Raw genomic sequence first — 16755 nt, 5'->3', positions numbered from 1 at the left:
AAAATCATAAAATAAGAAATTGTTTTTGCTGTTAAAAATGAACACAGAAATTCATTTTCTTTTTTCCCATTTTCAGATATCCAGAGAATACACATATATATTTAGAACTGAATATTTTTTCAAATTGACACTTAACTCTGAAAATAAGCAAAACATAAATTAAAACTCTTATGACATAGATAATTTCTTAGTTTTCTTAACATCACAAGAAACTTAATTTGTTGACCCTAATCCTAGAGTGAAACAAAAGTATACATTGCAGAAGTGAGTAGTGAAGAAGAAAAGAAATATGTTAAAAATTTAAGGCAGATGCTTTAGCAGGCCTTGAAGTGAGACCTTTTCCCTTGCCTATCACCAGGAACGAGGTAAAGCTTGATGTAGAGGACGCTGAGCAGGTGTTAACAATTCCAAAACAGTAACAACAAGAAACACCAACAATAGCCATAACTTTTACTTAGAAGTTCTTCATTGCATTTGTTTTCATGGTTCCATTATCATAATGAACAGTGCTGGGTGAGTCTCAGAATCCTCATTTCATTACTCTTATGGGATGGTCCAATGACTCCACTTTGGCATTTGGTACAGAATGTTCAAGAATGCCAGACCGAGGCCTTGGTGTAAGTAACGTTGTTTTGCATGCTGTCTGGAAGGTAAATTTGTTTGATTCCTTTAGTTTATGTCCCTTGGTTGCCAAGCAATCTGTGCACAACCCTGCATAAAGTATGTTCGTAAAGCAATTATGAGGACACATGAAGTTTTATAGCCATAAATTAAAACTTACTGAGTTTTGTAGATCGCTTTTTAATAGATCCTTCCTGAAAAATGTCATCTTAGTGAATAATGTATCATGAGTGAGTCTCGTTCTGATTATGCATCTAGTAGACCATCATCAGGGAATTGTCATGTTGGTGATAAAGTGCTTGCTAAAACAACAATTGATGAAGAAAATGTTTTGAGGAAACAGAATGAATTAGTTCTTATTAATAACCATACATACAATTTATGATGAAATATAAAATATAGCTTGAGTGTGTATTAGCTTACTTTCCAAGGCCTCAATTATTCCTCAATTAAGTTGTTTAATTAAGAGAATTAGTTCATCCACTCTTTTGAAAGTCATGCTTTATGTACTTAGACATACATTCTATTTTTATACCAAATACCTCTCAGGTGGTAAAATTGTTCTCAAATGCATTTGAACAAATTAACAAATTGAGGTCTCAATACAAATATATAAGTCAGCAGAAACAAATTGTTTTGTTTGAACTTGATGGCTTTCACTGAGTGGTGTGGCATTATGAAAAAGACCATATAGGAAATGGCAGCATATGATTTAATTGTGAGCTAAGTATAGACTGCTTCTCTTCATTTTGGCATTACATACTCCATATTTACACTTGACTAGTCACCTGCCAGAGCCTTTTATTCAAGTCCAGTTTAAATAGCTATCACAATGTTTTCTCGCTGTACAACGGCGATGAATGTGCTTACCATGTCACCTACGGCACTGAACTTTTCCAAACACCAGCTTTAAGAAAAGTCTAGACTGTAGACTTGGGGAGTTAGTTGTTAGTACCAGTCTCTAAGACTCAACATAAATCCTTTGAATACTCTGAGTTGAAATAATTTTTCACTATTAGCTAATTTTAATAATTTAGATCAATTATTAGTTTGGAGATTACTGGATAGAGAATAGGTAACTTGAATATCAATATCTTTGTATAGATTGTATATTCATTGACATTGGAAAACAGTTTTGTAAAATTTTCGACGTTCAAAACAAATTTGAACTTAAAAATAAGTACTTACTATAAAGCTGTCAAGCTTTATACTTTTTATGAAATATAAGAATAGAACATACACATATGTTTTATATAAATATACATATAATAAGTAAAGAACACATCCTTCTCACAAAGGTATTAGAGCAGGGTTCCTTTAACGAGTATTATGAAGGCTATTCTTAAATGAAATTAATATTTGCTATGTTGTAGGCCTGCATGAATTTCAATGACAGCGGAGCATGTGTTACTCAGTGTCCCCAGACTTTTGTCTACAATCCAACCACCTTTCAACTGGAGCATAACTTCAATGCAAAGTATACATATGGAGCATTTTGTGTCAAGAAATGCCCACGTAAGTAACAAGATAAGAATAACCAAATTAATTAGATCATCATTTAAAAACACACCCACAAAATCATATACATTTATTGTAATTTAAAATTTGCAACAATATTGTGAATTACTTGGATATAGGTACTGTTGCTAACCATTTCACTAATAAGGAAGTTGCAATTCAAAAAATTAAAGGGATTGGTCCAAAGTCTCAGCAAAGGAGTGGCATGTTTGAGGTTAGAGTGTACTGTCATTGCCTTCTAAACTTACTGTTTTTGCTATTCATCAGTGTTTTTGTACATGCTGCTGTTTCTCAGAAAAGTGATTAGTTAAGTAGGAGCAAGCTTTGTACTGAATGAGGTCTGCTTCTAATCACAATGAATTTTTACCTAATATCTTTTCTGATTACTTATTTATAATAGAATGTATAGAACTATAGTTTTAATATCAAATCTAATCTTAAACAATAACAATAGATGTGAAGGGCATGTTTAGAGGTCTTTACAAAATTGACAACTCATCCTGAGAATTCAAAGTAACCAGTTTAGCTTTCATCAATAATTCAGTAAATATATGTCTTCATATTTGCTCCAGTCAGTTTCTTTGCTTGAAATAAGTGATGGGACATTATTTCTTCATTGTTTTATCTACTGGAAAAACTGGAAAAAAAAATCACTACATTTGTCCATATATTCATTTAAAAGAAGAAGGTTTTACAAGCTACAGCATACCACTATTATGGTTTTCTTCATTTTGTGCCTGTGATTGAGTAAGAAGAATAAAGGACATGGGATTAGAGTGGCTGTGGGTTCTGGCTTTGCCCCCATATTACTCATGTGATTTTAAATGAACTATTTAGTTTTCTGTATTCTCCTCTTTAAGATGTGGCTGGTAATAATCATAGCTCTCTTCTCTCCCAGAGTTATTATAATGATCAAAAGGATGGGGAGTAAGAATCAGAGGGATAGCATATAAAAACAAGTCTTTGGAAACAATGACAACTTTAGTCATTATTATTAAATATTTTTATATTAGTTAAAAGAATAATTATGCATACAAGCTTTCAACACCTAACTTGTGGCAAGTGGCTAAACACTGAGAACTATTTTGTGAAATTACACACCCAGTTTCCTTAGATATGGTAACTCCTAAATTTCCTTTCTTAGAATAGTTTAGGTCAACAAATTACAGGCTAATTTAAAACACTTCGGTATTTATCTATGTAAATTTCAAATATTTGAAGGGCCCTGCTCATAAGGCATGGTTTGTTAAACTGCAACTATCTTGGAAAAACAAAGACATTTAGCTCCTAAATACTGCTCTACAATCCTTAATCTTGAATTCTAAAATTCGAAAACTTCAGACAAATATTTTTTGAAACTCATTTGGCTGCAAAATGTGAATCTAACTGATACGAGGGTCTTTATAATTTGTATTTACTCCATTTGGCATATATTGCTGCGAAAATGCAGACGTGTTTAAATATGGGGTATTCTTGTGAAGACCTTGCTGAAGGGATGGTTACATAGTATACAGTACATTCACTTGTTGCAGGTTGAGTTCCCCTCAGGCAGAGATTAGGTTGTTAAGGAGGAGTATTCTCAGAATGAAGACAGGAAGGAGGAAGAACAGGAAGGGAACAGGCTGTGATGCAGTCTCCGCAATGTACCTTTTTTGTGTCGGACACCCCCTGGTGGATAGCTGGGAATATAATGATCACTCTGTGCCCACTCCGAAGAATCCATACACATCCCTCTACCCCAGACTCCCTTCAATCCCAGATTTTCCAATATTTCTTCCTCCAGGGCAAGCCACTGCTCATGAATCTACATTTATTCTAAGCGCAGATCACTTTCATACAAAGTAAACGATCATTTGAACTACCCAGAACCATGCCCACTGGTAGGATTTTTTTCCTCGTTACCATCTTTCTAGTCCCCTCCTCAGTGAGGCTGCAGGGCAGCTGCCGTTCATTTTGAGCTGCTTGCGCCCACATACCAAACTTAGTTTTTGTCCTCCCTCTGTTAGCTTGTCCCAAGTGCCCTCTCTTGGTCCCCATGCAGCCACAGGTATGAGCCGAGTGAGAGGTACCAGCACAAGGAGGCTGGGCTATCTGCTTACGCAGTTTACTTGTGCCTCTGCCCGGACTCATATCCAATCTTAAATGCATTGCTTCCATCTTAACAGTGGATTCCTGTTGGACTTGCCCAACATTATGACATCATGGTTCAAATAAAACCTGATGTATGCTGGGCAGTTCTGACTATAAGATCAATCAATGACCCATGGTTAGGTGCTCTGTCTCTATCAGGACCCAGAAACATCTAAGGAGCTGTTTATTAAAAGGTGTATAATTCTATGCTGCAGATGGCATGGATTAGCTCTAGAAACCTAGAGGTCTCTGATATGATTTTCCAGCTGGGACTTGCCATAACTCCATATGGCATATTTCCTACCACAGACACTCCTAAGATCATATAGCCTCTTGGGTTTGTTTGTTTGTTTAAGAGAGAGAAAGAGAGTGTGAACGCGGAGGAGCAGAGAGGGAGGGAGAGTGAGGGGAAAAAATCTCAAACAGACTCCACTCTGAGCATGGGAGCCCAACTCAGGGCTGGATCCCAGGACCCCAAGATCATGACCTGAGGCAAAACCAAGAGTTGGAAGCTTAACCAACTGAGCCACCCAGGCGCCCCACCTCTTGGATTTTGTGACCCAAGTAGCAGAAATACTTACATCCCAGACTTACATCTCTGTACCATATGCCTTTCCTGATCTGAGACCCCTTCAAGACCAGAAGCCTTCCATACCACTGAATATTAGGCCAGAAGCAGTATGCCCTGACAGGGAAGATACTGCCTTTAAAATATAAAGTGGCCTTGCGGTGCCTGGGTGGCTCAGTCGTTGGGTGTCTGCCTTCGGCTCAGGTCATAATTCTGGTGTCCTGGGATCGAGGCCCATGTCGGGCTCCCTGCTCAGTGGGGAGCCTGCTTCTCCTTTCCCAACTCCTCTGTGCTTGTGTTCCCTCTCTTACTATCTCTCTCTGTTGAATAAGTAAATTTAAAAAAAAAATCTTAATTATATATATATATAATATAATATAATTATATATATATATATAAAGTGACCTGGCAGGCATTGTGTTTTCCCTTTACTGTGAGAGGCTCTAGACGCAATTATCTGGGTTCTTTTTGGAGGGCAGGCAATGTCCTGGCATATTTCAGATCACTGGAGCCATAAATATTTCACCAACGTATCAGGTAATCAGACATTCCTGATTTATGTAGTATACCTTTCCTAAAGTGCTGCCTTTCAAATTCCATTTTGTTTCTTCGTATAAAACTATGGAACAGTTTCTATGGCTTTCCACTGAAAGATAGAACACATTTTAAACATATCCTCCTGGATATGAAGTGCCTCTCTGGATCCAAGGCAATTCAATGTCAGCTTCATTTGTGCTTCGTGTAACTTGAAGTATTTTTAGACTTCAGACTTGCATCATGACATGAAATGAAGTGGAACTATTGAAAAACACAAACTAAATGTCATATAGTTTCCTAAGTCTATAAAAGAAATTCACTCTATCTTGGGGGCAATTCAGGTTGCGGAGCTATAGTCAAGCAGGGACTAACTGTTGTTAACACACACTGCCCTTGGATTAGATGTGGATGTTGTAGATTCTATTTCAGGTTGAGATATTTAAACAGAGTTGTTTTAGGGAAAGAGACAGACATGTATACTATCAATGATGCTAATCATTGTCAAGCCCTAAAGTACTTTGTTTTAAACTTGTTTGCTGACCATCAACATTGCTAATTTCACCTTTTTTTTCAAATCAGATAACTTTGTGGTGGATTCCAGTTCTTGTGTGCGTGCCTGCCCTAGTTCCAAGATGGAAGTAGAAGAAAATGGGATTAAAATGTGTAAACCTTGCACGGATATTTGCCCAAAAGGTGAGTGATAGTTGAGATTATTTTGGCTAGAACAGGGACGTACTCCAAGGTTTTTCCATTTACTTTTTAATGGACTGGCAGAGTTCACCTCTCTGAACACACACATACTTTTCCATAACTTTGAATAGTTCCCCAAAGTATCAACTGTCTTAGCAGTGTGTATTATTGATTTTGAATGATGTATACTAAATGATCCAGGTTAAACTGGGAGTTAACTTTGATAGAAATTCAGAAAAAAGTTACATTTTATTCTATATGCAGCAAATCTTAGAAGGTATGAGTATAACAAGGGATTGCATGATTATTTTAGCATTAAGAACCCATATTAATTGCTTGCCACCCTATACTAAATGATCTGCTATGCATATGAAGGTGCAAAGAGACAAATATGATATTTACCCTCCAGGTCTTCGAAACTATTTTGAAAGATTAGATATATAAAATGACAAGGAAATTTACTGTCAGTATTAAATAAATTTGCAGATAATTCCTATTTTAGAATTTTAGTAGAGAAAGAAATCCCTTCTAGCTGTGGTGCTCAAATTCCTCACCCAAATGAAACTTAAATTAAGCAGGATGAAAGTACAATCCAAATTGTCTGAATGATATTAAGCCTTCCAAAGTATCAAAGGTTTCCTTTATTTTATTTTTTATTTTTTATTTTTTTTAAAGATTTTATTTATTTATTTGAGACAGAGAGAATGTGAGAGAGAGAGCACATGAGAGGGGGGAGGGTCAGAGGCAGTAGCAGGCTCCCTGCTCGGCGGGGAGTCTGCTTCTCCCTCTGACCCGCTTCCCTCTCGTTGTGTCTCTCATTCTCTCTCTCAAATAGATAAATAAAATCTTTAAAAAAAAAAAAGTATTTATACTTAAATGGCTCTTGATTCTGGTTACAACTCACATCATTAGTACTTTGTTTAATATATATTCTTAATTAGAACAATGTTTTTTTTTTTAAGATTTTATTTATTTATTTGAGAAAGAGAATGAGATAGAGAGCATGAGAGGGGGGAGGGTCAGAGAGAGAAGCAGGCTCCCCACTGAGCAGGGAGCCCGACATGGGTCTCGATCCCGGGACTCCAGGATCATGACCTGAGCCGAAGGCAGTCGCTTAACCAACTGAGCCACCCAGGCGCCCAGAACAATGTTTTTAAAACCATAGTTTGTAGACCATCATTAGGCTAGGAAATGATTTTACTCAAGTGACCGGGATTTAAAAGTCTTGAAAATGATATTTTAGGGTGGATGAGAAAATAGTTGATTTTATGTGGCAAAGGCAAGTACTGATTGTTGTAGGTTTTGTTTTAGTTACGTATGTGTTGTGTGGGTATCCTGGGACTTGGTATAAGATATGATTCTTATGCGTCATGGTCACTAGGTGATCATGCAGGGAAAATATTTTAAAGCAGGCCCAGCAGTTAATGTTGCACGAATAAAGTGTTATATTTGTTAGAAAACTGTTTATTTCTTATGATGAACTCTTTTCATTTTTATAATGAAAAAATACTATTATTTTATAATAAAAATGCAATAGTGTATTGACTGGAAAAGAAGTTTCTCAACACCCTGACTTGGAGTCTTATTTCTACAGCTTGTGACGGTATTGGCACAGGATCACTGATGTCAGCTCAGACCGTGGATTCCAGTAACATTGACAGATTCATAAACTGCACCAAAATCAATGGGAATTTGATCTTCCTTGTCACCGGGATTCATGGGTCAGTATGAAATTTTCGTAGAAAATTATTTCACGAAGTATAGACAAAGCTTAAGAGATTCTTTAGCTGTGTCTGTCTGATTCCTTTTGACCTAGATGAGTTCTGCCCTTAACGCTCTTCTCCAGCAAAATCAAATGGCAGATTTTACCAGCAGTGATAATAAAAACCACAGTTTTGAGATACATAGACTATGGGTTGAGTAACTACTTAGATGTGACAATATAAATTCATATATAAACTAAAATGTATTTGTGGGATATCCTCAAATCCGCAGAATTCAGAAAGCTTGACATATTTTTAGATATGTTTAGGGAAGCAGTGTCAATGTGAAGTGAGGAATTTGATTCAAATTCCTAACTGATTAGTTCAGGAAAACATAAATTAATATTCCTTTTAAAATGTATCTCATAGAGAACAAATCAGTAAGTTGAAATTCTCTTGAGCTTTCAGAAATTTTCTTTGGCCTGATGTATCTATCTTTTCCTCTTTTAGTTAGGTTAGGAAATTAGTACTAATATAGGAGATCTAATAAATGAATTTCATTTTAGCAATAAAAATTGTAACATTTTCTGGGTTCCTTCATTACAGAACCACCTGCTGGTTTTAACTGGGAAAACAGCCAAGTTTGTATTCTTTCAATTGTAATAAAAATGTCTATATTTTTACTTTATATTTTATCTGTTTATCTATATTACTCTTAATCCCTAAATATTAGTGCTACCGGCTACAGATAAAGAATATTACTCACATATTTCAATTCAAAATCCTAACTCGAAACATGTATCACATCATTTCTAGAAGCAAAATAATTTAACACATTATGAATAAATATGTCCAAATAGGAACAGCAAGAGAAATAGAACAAAGTGTTTCTTTCCATGCAAATAAATTACAGTAGGTCTTATTGCATAAAGCATTTCTTTACTTTAAAATGTAGCTTTTAATAGGGGTTCATGCCAGGGGCACCTGGGTGGCTCAGTCAGTTAGGCGTCTGCCTTTGGCTCAGGTCATGATCCCAGGGTCCTGGGACCGAGCCCCGCATCGGGCTCCCTGCTCAAGAGGAGAGCCTGCTTCTCCCTCTCTCTCTGCCTGCTGCTCTGCCTACTTGTGCTCTCTCTGTCAAATAAATAAATAAAATCTTTAAAAAAAAAATAGGGGTTCATGCCAGATACTATAATGGTGTGTACACACTTTCTGCCCCAGATCTGTTTTATTCCGCCCAAGCAGTGCTTAAAAAATAAATATATGGTCAAGATTTCTAACTTCTCTTTAAAAATATGTAGATTTGGTTACCCTTAGCACATACTCCTACATGGCAACAATCTTTTGGAGCCAGGGACTTCTAGCCATTTTGAGATAGGACAACCAAATTTACCAGAGTCACTACTAACCCTCTAAATCTATTTACATTGCTGTTCTCACCTCCTTGGCCCCAAATGGTAGGAGACCTGGGTCAACATTAGGTGCATCTATATAATCGAATGCATATATGACATTTACTAAAACAATATATCCACACTGTAACTATTTTCAAAACCAAATACCACCATGAATGAAAGATCATATCACGTTAACAGCATCTTCTGAGAAATAGGAAGACATACCCACTTAATTCACATTGCCTGCTTCCACATGGGTATAATAAATGAATTGGCCTCAAGTCCATCAGTGTGGGGAAAGATTTGAAAACGTAGTCTCATAAATTGCATTAGAGAAGTTGTTTTCATTCTAATCAGACCCAACATCCATCTTTTATAAATTGTGTATTCATACTTCCTTTTGAATTATGAAATAAAAATCATAGGTAATATAGCCTACCTATATACATAATTTTATAATGTGATTCTAATTCTCTACTTATAACTTAAAGAAAAAATACAAGAAAATTAATGGATAATAAAATATGTATCGATAGGAAAATGCTCAGCTTCTACTTACTTATAATGAAAGTTTGGATTTGTGAGACGTAAGATTAGAAGTTATTCTGTGCAAGAAGTATGGGGAAATAAAGAGTAGAGGAACGGCTGACCACTGGAATAGGAAATAAGTAACAGACATATTGTTATATGACAAGAGGAAGACAGAAATAAATCATTCAAATAGAGGCAACCTGACTGCAGAATTACACACAGTCATGGTATGATCAACTATGAAGTTTGTGCACATGGGTCCTTAATTGGATGGGACATTTAAGGTTGTTCAAGACATGAGGCAAACCTTTGCTGGGAAAGACGTTTAATTTTCTTGGCTTGGGGTTATTACTAAAAGCCTATAATGTCCCCCAATCTCTGTTACAACAGACATGCCTCTGCAAATATCCCAGCTTCCCCTTAGTGGGGTAATACTGCCCCCATTGAGAACCACTGCAAGAATTCTGTGATAGTAGAAGGATTATGAACCAACAAAAGCAACCCACTGATGGTTAATCTTGTAGGTAAACCATGGGTGGGGAAGTTTGACAAAGACGATCAAGAGTGCAGTTCAGAATTCTTATTTTAGTCTTGGTTCCTTATGGAGCATATTTATCAAAAGTCAGGATTTATACTAATTGTAAAATGGTTTTACATATTCTGCATCACCTAATGTCCAGAATAGAGGAAATATCAATAAATAAATGCAAAAAAGGGAAGCAGATATGTCAAGATATAATAATACATTGCACAATAGATACCATATATTCACAAATTTATGAGAAGAATCATTACAAAGTATTAGATTAATCCAGACTTTCAAGGAAAACAACCCTGCCAATTCATCCAGGTGGCAGTGAATTATAGAAAATTGACTCAGATGATTAGAAACAGAAAGGTAAACAAAGCCTCTCTTTTTTTTTTTCTTCAATTAACAGGTTTATTGAGATATAATTTACATACTATAAAATCCATTCATTTAAACTCTACAATTCAGTGGTTTGGGAATGTTTACAGAGTTGTCTGATCATCATCCTAATCTAACTTTTGAAGATGTTCATCACCCAAAAAGAAATCTCACACTAGTTATCAGTTGCTCTACATTTCCCTGTTTGGCCAGTTAAGTAACAAAGCCTCTCTTAAACATGAGCTCAGAAAGTAAGAGTTAAAGTTCCTACTTCAGTAATTTGATCCAGACTATACTAGAGTTTGATTTGAGGCTCTGACATAGACAATTTCCATTACATGTCAAATGCTCAGTTTCTTCCAGTGTAAAGTTGAGAATTGGGTTTATAATAAATATCTACCTTCTGTGATAATTATAGGGATTAAAAACAAAAATTATTTTTAAGTGCTCAGCCAAGTACCTGGCATATTGTAAAACATTAATAAATGGTACAAAAAAAAAAAAAGAGGCAGGGGGGAAAAAGGAGGGAGAGAAAAAAGGGAGAGAGCGAATAAAAAAAAGCAAAGAAGGAGGAGGCAGTGCTAAAGAAAAATCTCAATGACTATATCTAGTTATAGCACAACATGCAGTCTAACAGACATTATTTTGTAGACTACTGAAAACCAAATAAAGGCAAAGTTATTTTTATGGCAATATTTCCTTTATGATAAGTCATACTCCTTCCTTAGTCCAGAAGATTATTATTTCTTCTTAATCATAGCACCTAACTTAGAATATTTTAATACTAACATTATAATTAATGTTATTGTGTCTCAACCATAATATATAAGGCATTTTCCAGGACAAATATATATGTTATATATGGTATTTCTCATTCCCAATTTTATGCCAGTATAAAATATATATCCTGAAGCCTTTCTCTTGATCTTAGGAAAGTTTTGATAAAAAGTTAATTCAGTAAGTCTAAGACATCTTATAAATGCATAGGCATTATGTGTTTTCATGTATACAATTCATGCATGTATGGAGAGAGATTTTAAATGTGAGTAGCATGAAGTATTATAAGCAAAAAACTTCTAGTAAATTAAAGACATGTTTTACTTCACTTAATTCCTATTACCCTCGATCTTCTACTATTTTTTAATAGGATGTATGGTTTGAGTAAAATAGCTAAGGTATTTCTTTAAGCTAATAGGTAAAATTCATGATTAGATGAGATTATACTTTTCAAAAACAAGTTTCTGCAAAAAATAAACTTACTGTAAATTTGTCAATTACAATTTTAGTATATAAAAGAACTCAACAAAGTTAATTGTCATGTTGAGTTTATAGCACAATGGTGTCATTGCCAGAAGGCACTCTTAGTTCTTTATTTAGAATGGGAACCACAGGCAAACCTGTGTTCAGGGTTATTCATAGTAATGTTCACCTTTCGTCTCTTCTCATGTTTGATAATGGTCATGTACGTGTACTTAGAGTAACAAAATGCTCACCCAATAAGCATGTTCATGCTGGGTCGCAGTGAGACACAGACAAGAAAGTGCTTAGATAAGAGAGTGTAATGATGATATACAATGGAAAAGAGATAATGGGTTTGGTGAAAAATAAAGCGATTTCAACGGGATTATAAAAAGTTTCTCTCTATCCTGAGCTTTATTTTGGATCACCAAACACAACGACAGGCTGGACATAAAGTTCTTTCACATGGCTCTGTATTTAGCTAGGGAAGTTCTCAATTTTAAAGTACTATGGATTTCAAGTGGCTACAGGATGCAACTCCCTGCAGGTACTTTGAAGTTGGTAAGTAGGATTCTGTCAACTTATTTTATGAGAGTCCTGAATCTCTAAAATTAAGTATATAAAATTTCTGTGGTCCATTGGGCTTCATATGAACAGTCCAGAATTCATTTCATTCCTGGCAACTTGGAAGTGTTCTCAGTAAAGGTTTAGACTGACCCTATTATTGTGTGCTTGCCCTGAATTGTGAGTGTTTCTCAATAAAGCCAAGATATTTGATTATATGACCAGAGCTGTTCTATACACTGCTTTTCATCAAACAACAAATGTTGAAAGTTCATTCTACTACTGCAGAGCTGATATTTTCTCTGCATACAAAAGTCTTTGCACATTAAAAAATGATAACAACAAGATTTTTCCCTCATGGTGAACTTAATTTCTTGGCTTCATGTTCATCAAAAGCATAGTATTTCATTCAATGTATCAGTTATAAATAGAGCAAGTTTGCCAGAACATTTAATTTGGACTTTAAGCTTTTGAGAGACATTCATATCACTTTGAGGAAAATCTTAATTATGTGTGAATTATGGGGAACTCATTTATAGTGTTTCTCCAAGCCTTCTAAAACACTCCCTGTTAAACTAGTGGTACATTGCATCGATTATACTTCATAGATTGAAACAGTATTTAATCAAGCAGAGTTTTTGTTGTTGTTTTGTTTTGTTTTTTGTTTTTTGTATTTTTTAAGATACAGGATGGTTCACTGTATAGAAGCATATGCAGATAAACCAAGTTGAGAGAGCCAGTAAAATGGAGTTCCAAAGATTAAGGTTGTTGGAACTAATAGTGTTTTCAAGGTTCTAAAGCAAGGATGAATTAATGCCAATGGGTTCAGACTCAAATTCCTAGAAGATAGGCCTTATGCCTTTCTGTTTGTCAGGGGGCTGTGGAACACCTTGATTGATAGCCCTATTAAGGCCACATCTAATGAATCACTGTATCCTATTGTTTACTCCCCAAGTGAAAAAGAAGGTTCTCAAAGATGTAAAACAACAGATGTCCACAGCAATAATACAGCTCAGGTGATTGCTACGGACGGATACATGCTTCTAAAAAAACCCCAAGTTCATTGTTCTTAGGTTTGCTCTCTCTTGGAGAAGTGGTCAATGAATAGTATTTAATTTTTCTCTATAGGGTATATATTGATATGAGGTCTCTATTTGCCCAGGATAGCACAGGTCATCTTTCAAAGTAATAAAACTTAAAAGAAAAGAAAGGTATTCCTTAAAATAGCTGAAAATATTGCTTGGATTACAGAGAAATGTTTGGTATTATTTGCAAGTATGCAGTTATTTGGTATGGTCAGTATATTATACATGAAAGGTATCTTCCTAAGAAGAAAACTTCTGAAACAATCCAATAAATATTTAATTTTAAAAGGTACTTTACATTCATTTTTGAGAAGATAGGGCATCTATATATCAATAACATTAATTACAAAAATATATTTATGCATTAGGAGATGACATTTTTTTAAATCTCCAAAATTTACACCTTTTGGATATTAAGTTTGTTATAAAGTTTGTTTCAGATGTTAGTATGATTCATAAAGATGGAAGAATATTTCCTGTGCTATAAAAGCAAATATAAATAAACCAGATAGGAACAAGATTGCTCTAAATAATCCTTATGAAGAGTAACTTTCATACAATATTATGAGAATTTACTAATAAATGTAAGGATATAGCAAAAAAGAAAAAATGATTTCATGTGCTTGTTTTTATCCACCTTTTGAAATTGTAGGTGTTATTAGCACTTCAGGATGCTTTGAGGAGCCCAAAAGGCAATTGTTCTCACCATAATTATTTGCAGTGTATACTTTTCCCAATTAAGAAAAAAATTTTAAGGCAAAATAAAATAAAATTATTTATAAATAGACTTGTCATGTTTGTAGGTTTCTTTAGGATAGTCAAACTGGACCATTCCTCTAGAATTAGAATAGCCTTCAAAGAAGAAGTCATATTTGATATCATCATAAATGTCCTCAAAGCACCTTTTAATTCTCCTTCACATGTAGCATAACAAACTTTGGACAAGGCATTGCTAATCTTTCCATTGCTACTTAAAATTCAATTTGAATGAACTAACTATAGTAACATTTCTTATGTTTTCACTTTATCTGATTTAAAATTTGGCTGCATCTCTTCTTGATTCTCTAGGGACCCTTACAATGCAATTGAAGCCATAGACCCAGAGAAACTGAATGTCTTCCGGACAGTTAGAGAGATAACAGGTAATTTTTTTTTAAAGTGCATTTTTTGTCCTATGAACTATGTGAATTTTAGTGTTTTCCTGAAAATACTACATAATACTGAAATCAGCAACTTATTTTCAAAGCAAATTCTAGTTTTAAAAATGCATGTCATTTTAAATGATGGGTGTCTTTATTCCTTAGCATTTGTGCACATTTTGAAAGCCCATGGAATTTATAAAATGAAATATCGTTAACATTTATATGTTTTTGTTTTTGTGTCAACTGATCTTTTGATCCATGTTTTTCTATGTACTTTTTCACAAGAAGTACTGTTGAGCATGGATAACATGTGACACTCATTTGGCACATATTTATTGAGCACCTAATATGTTCAGGGCTGTTATATAGTGGCTGATAAGGGTCTCATAGACATGACTTGGATATGGATTTGCTATTGAAGAATGAAAAATCAAATGAGAAAGTTTAGGTATATATATGAATGCATTAGGCTGCAAGGCAGACAAATGATGTCATAAGTATAGAGATACAGTAGTAAAGGATTTCCAGAAAAAATAAAGCTATATTTTTCTCTTTATGTAATTAGACTAAGTAGTTTTGATTTTAGAAGAATGAATCAAACTAAGGATCATTTAATTCTTTTTACATATATGGTTCTATGGTTCTGTGTGTCTGAGAAACCTAGATTTTTGGTGTTCATTACTTTGGTATTCATTATCTATTGAGTATTGTGCCCCAGGAACTTTGGGTGAGACACTCAATCTTGGAAGAACTCTGAGGTAGAATAGAATGACTCGAAATAGGAATATTCAGTGTCTTTTTTTTACCTCCTATCTTCCAAGACATTTTCATCATATTTCAAGGATACTCAGCATTAAACACAGTTACTAAGGTAATGATATTCTGAGTGTTTTTACTGCCCTTGTCTTTTTTAGGTTTCTTGAACATACAGTCATGGCCCCCAAACATGACCGACTTCAGTGTTTTTTCTAACCTGGTGACCATCGGTGGAAGAGTACTCTATAGGTAGGTGTATATGTTCAGAGACGCAGGTCTTCCAGATTTCAAGACTAGTGTCATGTGTACATATCTCAAAGTTTCAGCTTCACTGATTCAAGAAATATTGGGTTTCCACTTTTTATTCCAAAGGTAAGCCCAATGAAACATACCGCTGGTTGTGCTTTAAAGCATGCAGGATACAAAAATAAATAAATAAGTAAAGTATGCAGAATAAACAGTTGATTTTTCAACTGCCTCTCACTTAAAGCAGTTTTAGTGTTTTGCATGTATGGAGTGCATAAAATCAAACCTTTGTTTTTGAACATAATGTTATCATAACTAACAACTAACATAGGGATGACTTGATAATGGCTTAGGTGTGTGGGATACAAATGCTGTTTTACCAGAAGGTTCTTGTCTCTGGTGCCATCATTTGAACCATGCATAATGGGGCTGATATTTCAGGACTTGGTCTACTGCTCTACGTTAAATGCTGGCTAACAGTGGGCAGAAAAATCAGGGCTCAGAAGCACACTAAAAGTCTAATATCAATATTTTAATTCACATAATAAAAATGTGTGAGTTAATATTTATTAAGCCACTGCTTTATTTTATTTTAGATTTCATCTGTATGAGATTCTTATTTATGAACAGCTAAAAGTTGATTTACATAAAGGATTTAGATTTCATTTTTTCTACTTAAATCTGAAAGATGCCTAAATCAATATTGTCATCAAATATTCCATAATAATATTTCACAGAAAGTCCACTGAATTTTGTGATTAAAACAGGTATAGCTGTAAGAGGTTTTAAACTGTAAAGGGGAAAAGTTCTTAATAAAAAGGCATAGTTGAGAGATACAGTCTGTCAAGTTCTACATGCAACCAAATTTTACTATCCATTGCATCAAATGTTAAAAATCTGTCAAGCATTATTATGTTCACATTGTAATAAACTCAAGATGGTTATGATGGGAACACAGATTTCAGAGAATGAATTACATCTCAGTTGAATACACATGTACTGAGTTTTGTAGAGAGTTTTAATATGTATGTATGTATATGTATGTATATAAGTATATATTTAGGTATATGTGTGTGTATATATATATGAGTATTTATATATATATCTGTGTATATATATAT

General features: G+C 34.6%; 1 protein-coding gene across 1 annotated transcript in view; it reads left to right on the top strand.

The window, feature by feature from the left end:
* The window catches only part of ERBB4 (erb-b2 receptor tyrosine kinase 4), a 674126-nt gene that overhangs the window by 380948 nt on the left and 276423 nt on the right, over window positions 1–16755 (top strand). Inside the window, exons 7-11 of the mRNA XM_021702992.1 lie at window positions 1995–2136; window positions 5954–6067; window positions 7659–7785; window positions 14559–14632; window positions 15547–15637. Of these exons, the coding sequence (XP_021558667.1) occupies window positions 1995–2136; window positions 5954–6067; window positions 7659–7785; window positions 14559–14632; window positions 15547–15637 (548 nt within the window). The remainder of the gene's footprint in view (window positions 1–1994; window positions 2137–5953; window positions 6068–7658; window positions 7786–14558; window positions 14633–15546; window positions 15638–16755) is intronic.

The sequence above is a fragment of the Neomonachus schauinslandi genome, chromosome 3 (genome assembly GCF_002201575.2).
Source record: "Neomonachus schauinslandi chromosome 3, ASM220157v2, whole genome shotgun sequence".
Classification (NCBI taxonomy): Eukaryota; Metazoa; Chordata; class Mammalia; order Carnivora; family Phocidae; genus Neomonachus; species Neomonachus schauinslandi.
Note: the sequence above shows the minus strand (reverse complement) of the source record. Positions and strands in the feature narration are given on the sequence as shown.